The sequence below is a fragment of the Alosa pseudoharengus genome, unplaced genomic scaffold (assembly GCF_046254945.1).
Source record: "Alosa pseudoharengus isolate Yale_2024_CS ecotype anadromous, Long Island Sound unplaced genomic scaffold, YU_APseudo_1.1 YU_APseudo_1.1_scf_8, whole genome shotgun sequence".
NCBI classification, from domain to species: domain Eukaryota; kingdom Metazoa; phylum Chordata; class Actinopteri; order Clupeiformes; family Clupeidae; genus Alosa; species Alosa pseudoharengus.
In genome coordinates this window covers 40,685,726-40,695,696 of record NW_027468870.1, presented here as the reverse complement: position 1 = coordinate 40,695,696, position 9,971 = coordinate 40,685,726, and the positions used below count along the sequence as shown (strand labels likewise).

Here is a 9,971-nt window from a genome sequence, read left to right as displayed (position 1 = left end):
GTATACTCAGGTAGGTGAACTCATTTTTTCAAGTAACAGGTACAGTAAACCAAGTGGATTCAGGTGAGCACATTTTCAGGTAACAGGTAATGGACACCTTACACCAAACAACTTTGACAAGATTTGTGAAAGATTCTTGAAAGATTGTAATAATAATAATAATAATTCATTTTATTTGTATAGTGCTTTTCAAAGACCCAAAGTCACTTACAGAATTGGGAAACAGAGAAGGACAACAGTACCACATACATACACACACACACACACACACACATGCACAGACACACACAGACACACACACAAGAGCAGCAATGAATTGATGAATAAAAAGTAAATCATAATGGTACAAGCATCAAAGACAAGAGCAGTAATGGAATGAGGAATGAATAATAATAATACAGACATCCAGGACAAGACATGAGCAATAACAGTCACAGGTTATGGTTGTGGGTAGGGGAGGTCGTAGGCTTGCGAGAAGAGGTATGTTTTTAAACGGGATTTGAATGTTGAAAGTGAGGGGGAGTCACGGACAGATTGGGGGAGTGAGTTCCAGAGTCGGGGTTCTGCTGAGGAGAAGGCTCTGTCGCCGAAGGTTGTAAGTCTTGATGGTTTGGTGATCAGAGTGAGTGTGGAGGAGGATCGAAGGGCTCGGGAGGGTCGATTGGGGGTGAGGAGATTGGACAGGTAGGACGGGGCCAGGTGATGGAGGGCTTATGGAGCTTGAGTCTAAGGAAATCCTTCATGTGGCCACTATAGACAAGCGGCAGACCAACTGGAACTCCAATATCATGGAGAAGGAGGGGTTTATCCAGACTGTGGACAAGCTTACCCAAGAGATAAAAGTAGTGGAGTTCTGCACGGATGCTCATGTCCAGATTGGAGCCCTTTTGAGTAAGTGGTCATCAGATAAAATGTTTGAATACAAATATTGCTGATTGAGACATTTGCAAATAAAATGATTCCTTACACAGACCCAGACAAAGGCAGATATAAGGATCTGAGAATTCACCACAGCCTGGACATGTGGCATGGTGCCAAAAATCTGTCTAAAAAGATTGCTGCTGTAAGTTCTAATACATCTAATTTCATAGATAGATAGATAGATAGATACTTTATTGATCCCCAGGGGAAATTCAAGATTATTTTCATTATGAACACTGTCCTGTTCCTACCTGTATGTTGGTGGGATCATCGTGCATGCAAAATGCATGTATGGAATAACTTGCATTGTTTGTGTTTTGTTTATCCCCGTAAGGCAGGAAAGGTGAAAGGACAGTCCCTTCTCCTTCATTGGCTGAGGGATATTGTTAACCATTTCTGGTGGTGCTGCAAGACAGCAGAGACATTTCAGCAGTTTCTTGTAAGCAGGATTAATATAGTTTTTTAATTCAATAAGTTCTATGATTCAAATACCTGTGACATGATCATTTTGTTTTGTTTTTGTGTTTATTTATTTTACTCTCCTCAGTCACTTTGGATTGGAGTTTTGCATCATGTTTGCAACCATCACAACTGGGAAACGGGAAGCTGCCAACACGATCACCTTGAAGACATTCAGGGTAAAAAATGGATTGAAAGAGATTCCAAGAGCCACAAAGCGCTAGTGGACATCGTCCTCAACAAACGCTGGCAGAAGGAGGTTCACAAGTATCTGCGCTTCAGGTGAAGTGTGGGGACATGAGGTTAAAGAGCTGTCACAGAGCCGTAAATCGTGTGTGTGTGTGTTTGGCTCTAATTTTTCTTTTTTATTCATCCAGATCAACAGCACATCTTGAATCATTTCAGAATCATATTCTGATGTATGCCAGCAAGCGCCAGGCCTTCACTCCTCGAGTGTATGATTCAAGAGTTTTGCTCGCAGCACTGGACTACAATTTCCACCGTGAACGGCCAACATACAGAACGGCAGAGGGCCAACAAGTGTATGTCAGACTCTCATCAAAATTTCTGTTGTATTCAAATAATTGCATATTCATGTTGTCTTACAAGTATGACAATTAAGTTGTCATAATGACTAAATGACTGTCTTTATTTAATTAAGTTTTCGGAAGAAGTACAACAAAAATGCAAGAAGATATAGCCTTTACGCCTTGAAGTGTGAGAAATCTTATGGTTACATCCATGAGTTGCAAGCACGCATCTTGAAAGGGAGAGTCACAAGTGGAGTTGGAATGCCGCGAAAGAGGACCCTACGCCCGGATGACCCCAGGCGGCTTGGTGTTGTGCCCCCGATACCTCCACCACCGACATCAGAGTTGGTACGGACACAGGTCAGCAGAGGTCTGGGTAAGTGACAAACATCTACATGCTGTTATTTCAGCTCATTACCTTTGCCTCTAACCGATACTGAATTGTGTGTATGCATGTTAATGATAATCCATTCTGTGCACAAGACTAATGGCACTCCTTGTCTTTCACAGGATCAGCCTTCCATGCTGCTACCAACTTGGAGGCAGATTGAGCTGTTGTTTTGCTGGTGTTTGAGGTGTAAATACATGAGGGTTTTTTTCTGTAAACATAAATAAATCTATATTGGAGTTTTCAAACATTCATTTAAATTGTGTTGTGTATCAAATTGTTATTGCACCTAATTTTGACATTTTTCTCTCCATAGTGTAGAACAAATACAGCACAAGTCAAATAACAAATCTTTTAATTTTTGTAACAAAGTTAGAAGTCAACAGAACTCCAAAGAATACAAAGTATATATATATATATATATATATATATATATCAATATAACTATTTACAATATTCACAAAATACTAATGGCAATCTCTTAGATCCCTGGAATGTAGCCAGTGTATTGTCCCTGAGGGTCTGGGAATTTTTCCCTAATCCTGCAAACACAGCAGCTGGGAATCACTCTCCTGTTCCCCTGTCCTAATGAGCCATGCTGCCAGAAAATAAAGTGTCTATAAGCTGCATGCCTGTATTCACGGTTGTCATCACCGGGCTCCCTTACATTTCCAAATGCTGTGAGATCCTCCCGATACTGCCTATGTATCCGCAGATAACCCTCATCCAGGCAGTACTGCGTAAAATGTGGCAGGAGGCTCACACAGTGAGCAGGGTCTTGTCCACAGCATTTTCGCTCCCTGTCCGTAGGCATGTCTCTGCAGTGGCCACAGGTACACCAAGGTACCCCTGGTACCTCTGCAGATGTGGGGGCACCATGTCTTTGCTGATGCTCCATCAATAGATCAAAGATCAGACCCGGCTGCCTCTCCAACAGTCCAGCTGTGAGGCGTCTGTGATCCTCAAGGCTCATCTCCTGCAGAAGTCTCTGAAGAAATGAAAGGAAATAAGATAGGGTTAGGCCATTAGGCATAAAGGTAGGTATTAGGTAGACCTAGGCCTATGTAGCCAACAAGTTGAACAACATATAATGCACTGGAGGCAATGCAGGGATCCCATGTCTCAATGTTGACAAAAGAGAACTGTATTGGTGTGCAAAAGAAACATGAATCTCTGCAACATTTTCTATAGAAATTTGTTTACAAAAACACTCCATTAGCTTACATTGTGACTTTCGCTACATACATAGGATAGGATTGGGCAGAGAATGAAAATTAATTGCTGCAGCTAGCCATATAAATTGTACAAACCTCTGTCGCTTCTCTTCTCTGCCTTTGGAAACCTTCGATTCTTTCAAGATCGTCTCTTGTAGCGGCCGGGCGTCTTCCTCGTCGTGGTTGTGACTCTCGTTCTCCTCTTCCTCGTCCTCCTCGCCTAGCTCCCACCGATCCACTGCCTCTCTGTCCTCGTCCTCTTGCTCTCCCTCTCCCTACCGTTGATTCACCTGATGATATCTAACGATGCACGTATATCGAAAAATAAACGGATATAGAATGTATCACTACAGTACTATAGTTCATGCTTTTCACAGTCTGTGATTCATAACGTTACTGTAACATTCGCTTGTTCGTTGTGTGTCAAGTTGTTAGCTAACCCTAGCTACGACATAGGCTAGTAATGGCAGGCTACAAACAAAAAAACATAAACATGGCAACATAATTCACTATCTTGCTCGAGGAGTAATTACATGCTCACGCTAATAATTCAATGCAGTTTGTAATTTCTTTGAATTTCTTTGAAATAACAAACCTCATCACCCGAGAGAAAACTCGACGAAGTGGAAGACATTGTCATACCTTCTTGACGCATAACGGCTACCGTAGTTGCAATACTCATTTGAAAACGCGAGGCACTAGAGAGCACTATTCGTTTGAATGCAAAATACAATTTCACCGTTAGATGGGAGAAAATCCTACCTTAAAACTATTAATTAAAAACTGCTCAAAATTTCCCCATAGACTTAACATGGGCTGATGACATCACAATGGACTAATTAACTTGATTTGCACCTGGTATCATCTTCCAGCTGCTCATCTAGGCCCCATCAAAGAATCAGTTCAACTGATTGCACCTGTATCAACTGCTTTCAACTGAACTAGACCAACTCTCTCTGTCTCTCCATTCTACAAGGATATAAGACACATTTCCTCCAACTTTCTATCCATTCATCCTCTTCAAACCATTCACTCATCCACCCATTAAACTATCCATCAAAATCCATTAAACAATCTGCCTATCAACATCCATTCAACTTTCTGTCTATCAACATCCATTACACTATCTACATTTAACTTTTAAACTATATACTCTGTCTCAGGCTTTAAGCATACAATATGGCTCTATTAAGACTGCCGTTAAGCAATTAGAATCCTATGGCAGGTGTTCGGGCCAGCTGCATCAACTGCCAGTCTCAGGCTTTAAGCATACAAACTGGCCCTATTAAGACTACACATCCTGTCCAACTGCTTCCTCTGCTAAAAACTGTTTCAAAATAAAAGTCCTCACTACAATATTTCACTGTTAAACAATTTAACCCTTTAAACTACTGAACTTTTTAACTGTTCAGCCATTGTAACTGTTACTTGTCATCAACTATGACTCCTACCCACTGTAGCTAGTTAACATGGTTAGCATAGTTAGCATGCTAGCATGTTAGCGTGCTAGTTAGCATTTTTAGCAAAACTGCTAAAAACGATTAGCTAAGTTAGCTAAGTCACATGGTTAGCATAATTAGCATGCTAGCATGTTAGCATGCTAGTTAGCATTTTAGCAAAACTGCTAAAAATGATTAGCTAAGTTAGCTAAGTCACATGGTTAGCATAGTTAGCATGCTAGCATGTTAACATGCTTGTTAGCATTTTTAGCAAAGCTGCTAAAAAAGATTAGCTAAGTTAGCTAAGTAAAATGGTTAGCATAGTTAGCATGTTATCATGCTAGTTAGCATAGTTAGCAAAACTGCTAAAAATGATTAGCTAGGTTAGCTAAGTCACATGGTTAGCATGTTAGCATTGCTAACATGCTAGTTAGCATAACTACTAAAAATGAAAACATTAGCTAAGTTAACTAAGTTAAGTATTATCCACCTATTTAACCGTTCAATCATTCCAACTATATTAAATCGTATCTACCAAGCAAATCATTTAACCATATAAACTATCCACCTATTTAACTGTTCAGTCACTCCAACTATATTAAACCTCATCTACCTAGCAACCAATATAGTTTGTTTTTACTCTGTATGATATTTTACATCATATTTTTTGCATTTTCATGCACTATATTTCCTTCAGGAAATGCTTTTCTAGTTGTAGTTATTGTCTCAATTATAATCATTAATTTTTCAAAATGTGTTTGATTCTAGAATGTATCTTGATCCTTAATGTGAGCTTTCTCAAAAACATTTAATAATGTACTGATTAACCAAGCTGGTTGACATTAGCAGACCATATAGCTAGCATCAATGCTAATTAAATATGCTTCGTGGTGGTTGTAGCCTAGACTATGGTTGCAGGCTAACGTTTGTCAGATAATATTAGCCAACACAGTTGAAGTAATGTTAGTCTCTTCACAAGCCACACATACGGTAATAATAATGGCAAACAACATCTTATTAATTCATTCAGGGTATCTCCATATTATAGCCATGTAACTTGTTACTGGGTGTTTTTGGTTGTATCAGAGAAGACGGGCTCTGGTTGTAGTAGCACTATCAGACAGTCATTTAGATCAGTGTTTCCCAAAGTCTGGGTCGCGACCCACGGGTGGGTCGCAGGAGATTTTATTTGGGTCGCCAGCACAATTTATGTTGTGTTATAAACCTAACTGATGCCATTTGTCATTTGATGAAAGCCAACAGTTTTCTATTAGGGTGTAGTTTGTTAACTACCACAGTCACGGTTTTGTCATAAAAGCTTTCAAACTGGCGCATGAAACTGGGGGACGAACGCATCGCAGAGGGGGTGCCAGAGCATGGATATCGACCTCTCAAAATGAAACCGTTCTGTGGGGCGCCTGCCATGTAGGCTACCTCGCAGTTGCAAACTAGGCCTACAAGGGACATGCACGAACATTAACAGATACCAGCTCCTCAACTTTACCGATTAAAATCTAGTGACCGTGCTGTCAACTAAAGCAGACATCCATTGACCGGACATAAGGCCATTCAATTTGCATGTAGATTTCGATTGTAGATGCAATCTTTAAAGTTAATAGCAACCTCCTCACATTTTTATTTCTGATTTAAACAGTGCATTATTAGGCTACAATTTAAATTTTAAACACTATTCTCCAAAGTAAAGGCACATTCTTCCGGCTATATTGCGCAAAAGCCTCTTGTTCTGATATAACGAGTAGGCCTATACAATATAATATAATACAACAATACAATAACTTGAGTTATTTGCTGTTTACATCGGAATTGACGTCCACAGTGTTATGGACCCATTTGTCTGCAACGCAATGTAGCCTACAACATTTTTTTTTTTGAAATACAGGAAAAGCTTATGCTGACGAATGACGACTGCGCAACATGCGAGAATTTCCCCAAACTCTCGGATGCGCATTAAAACGTATCTTTTCAGTAGTCATTTCGAACTTTTCACGCTGATGGTGCTCAAAATGCAACACAACCGTGTTCAAAGCATGATCTATCTATCTAGATCCTATAGCAATGTATGGTTGGGGAAGGCATAGAAAAGTTGCAGAACCTGTGGCCTAAAACAATATTGGTGGTTGCAGGGTAGATTTGAAGTGAAATGGGTCGCGATGGTCTGTCATTTTTAAAAAGTGGGTCCCCAGAAAAAAAGTTTGGGAAACACTGATTTAGATAACGTTACCCGGTAACGTTAGCATCTAGAACTAGAAGCTACAAGTTATTATAACTGCATAGGTGGTCAAGGTTTCCGAGTGTGTTGCGCTAATATTTTGTCTCCTGGTGGATTTTTAATGTCAACATCATTCAATGATAATGGTTCATGAAAATCTTGAGATAAAGTTCTGTAAATAACAGTGATTAATGCACTCTTTTTTTTTCTTTGATTCACAGGGGTGATCCCCAAAACGGACAGTTGAATCTGCCTGCCTTCATGGAAGTATCACAAGCTTTTTCTAGCTATCTGTTCAAAAAATAAACTGCCAAATAAATAAATGTCGAACTGTTTTATTTCATTGCATGGCTATTGTTGCCCATTGGATGGATTTTAAAACATTATATTGTAACATTAATAATTTTTGCAAACATTTATTTGAATTATTATCAATTAATAGTGATTGGATTAAGGAGAAAAATAAGATACTTAGAATAACCCATAAATTAGGTCAGCATAACCCAGAGATGACAGTGAAAATAATATAAATCCTGGGTTATATAAAATAGCCTACCCAACAATTATGTAGGTTTAACCTAACAGTTTTGTTACGATAACCCAATGTTTGGGTTAGACTATCAACCCAACTCATTGGGTTAACCGAACAACCCAATTTTCGGGGCTAATATAACTCAGTGCTGGGCTCGACCACTATTTACCCAGTGGATGGGTTGAAATTGGGTTGTTTTTAACCCAATGTTTTTTAGAGTGAAATGACAGCATTACCCACCCTAAATTAATACTAACTTGAATAGCAACATCTTGTAGTTTGACAGCAGAGACAACTAAATAATAATTGTTTCAGGATGTCTCATGTTATTGTCTCCTGCAAGCCTAATGGCTTCTGCTGCTGTTTAACATCTATTCCTTCTGCACCAGGTGCAGTAATTGTGTTGTCTCTAGCAGTTCATGTTTGGATCCCTGAGATATAGAGGCAGTCCTTTCAGTAATTGTCTGTTATGTGTGAACATAATTACTAAGTATGTCTTGGCAAGCTTTTGAGAAAAAAGAAAGAACCAAAACAAAACACGACAACAAAGGATATCTGCTGGGATTCCATGTGAGAAGACAGTAGACCGGATATTATGGCCCCAAAGTGAGTCAGATTTTATGATACTTCAATCAGGGCCAGCCACCTACTGAATTAGCTCATAGCTGGCGTAATATGTAGTTGCCATGGCAGGGAGTGCTCCCCAAATCATCAGATGTTAGTGAGGGATGCAACACATACATGCTTGGCAAAGAGGAAAAGACCTTAACAGAGAACCACAAAATAGAAAAAAAGAGAAAGAAAACCACAGTATTTAGGAAAAAAGAAGAGGGAGGAGGAAAGAAAGTGTAATATTTTTAGGCTAAAATTACAGCGTTGGAACAGTTGTGCTGCTTGGTGGAATAGCTGGGACTGGTATGCCAAACTCTACTCCTCCCCTCTGCCCTCTGCATGGACCTGTTTTCCACTCTCTTAAAAAACCTTTGCAGATTTCACATCCAAGTTCAGCTCTCTCAGCCCATGGCGTCAGGGAGAGACCTTTTTTTTTTAACCAATATCCTTTGTGTACTGTTGTAAAAGATAGAAGCTAGGGGACTGAGAGAAGAAAACTTACTGAGGTCACACAGTGTTCTCGGTGAGCCAGAGTTTTTCAGAAGTAACACGATGTACATGTGGCTGTGTTTGGGATAGTGGAATTTCAGTTTCACCGAAGAGAGGAAAACCCACACTCACACTGTAGTTCAGATAAGGTCTCAAGCATTTCTAAGTGTGTGTATGTATGTTCATGTTTCATTTCTTCCACATTCTGCTGTTCTTGCTCTTCTTCATTACCTATAACAAATATTTTTTTCTGTTCTAAAAAGTTTTACTGAGAAAACAAAAATAAGAAATATACAATATAATGTCAAGGCTTTTCTGTTACAAACACTTACTTTGACTTGTAGAAAATCTTGTGGTTGTCCCAGTGGTCAGTGGTAGAAGGCAAAAGCATATGTTCTGAAGTTTAGAGAGTATGCCAGCTCATGTGACAGAGAGTGTGCGATTTGGTCTGTGCAAAACATACCATGGATTTTCACGCACACATAAAATTCTGACACTGATATTGGAGCAGTAAATGGTCTTGTGTGCAGATTTTGTTAGTCTGCCTGGCTGCACGTGGGTTGAGGCTCTCACCAACAAGTGCAACTTTCACAGGCTTCTTGTGGAGCGTCAGGTCAGGTGGTAAAGTGCAGAAACATGGTTCACAACCCCTGCCCTGCAGTGACTCACAGTCTCACCCTTAGGGCATTCTGCAGAAGTGCTTTAGGACTCTCTAACAGTAATGATGTTTATAACCTTACCACAAAGTCCCACAATAAATTAGATAATGTCTACATATCTTTTTTAACACACAATTTTTAACTACACGGTTTAAGAGAGAGAACACAGGAAATAATGACATAAATAACTACACATTTAGACAAGAGTGTGTATAGACTGGTGCATACTTCTGCACACTATCATTTAAGAAGAACATTTTCAAAGAAGTTGTTACTTATACTTTTAATACTATATATGACATCATACTCATTTCACCAGAGGTCCAACGCAGTAACTAAACATTCATCAGAAATTTGAGATCCTTGTTAGTGTGGAGTGTCTGCAATTTAATTAAGCAGACATATAAAATGTATTTTAAGACCATGCCTTTTACTTTATGCAGAGTGAACCTGTTTTGATGTGTAAGTGTAGCCTAGTCTTGGTCATTGTTTTAGGAG

At 39.4% G+C, this 9,971-nt stretch overlaps 1 protein-coding gene across 1 annotated transcript; it reads left to right on the top strand.

Annotated features, from left to right (window-relative positions):
* The first annotated feature begins 415 nt into the window (after positions 1-415).
* LOC143112120 (uncharacterized) lies at positions 416-2,558 on the top strand. The gene is made up of 7 exons (XM_076274365.1): positions 416-891; positions 972-1,063; positions 1,256-1,360; positions 1,469-1,662; positions 1,758-1,922; positions 2,042-2,286; positions 2,421-2,558. The coding sequence occupies exons 1-7, from the start codon at positions 714-716 to the stop codon at positions 2,459-2,461; spliced, it is 1,020 nt and encodes a 339-aa protein (XP_076130480.1). The 5' UTR covers positions 416-713; the 3' UTR covers positions 2,462-2,558.
* The last annotated feature ends 7,413 nt before the right edge of the window (positions 2,559-9,971 follow it).

Coding starts and splice junctions, on each gene's coding strand:
- LOC143112120 (XM_076274365.1), top strand. CDS start 714: ATGGAGCTTGAGTCTAAGGAAATCCTTCATGTGGCCACTATAGACAAG. Junction 1,064..1,255: donor TGTCTAAAAAGATTGCTGCT/GTAAGTTCTAAT, acceptor TATCCCCGTAAG/GCAGGAAAGGTGAAAGGACA. Junction 1,923..2,041: donor ACGGCAGAGGGCCAACAAGT/GTATGTCAGACT, acceptor TATTTAATTAAG/TTTTCGGAAGAAGTACAACA.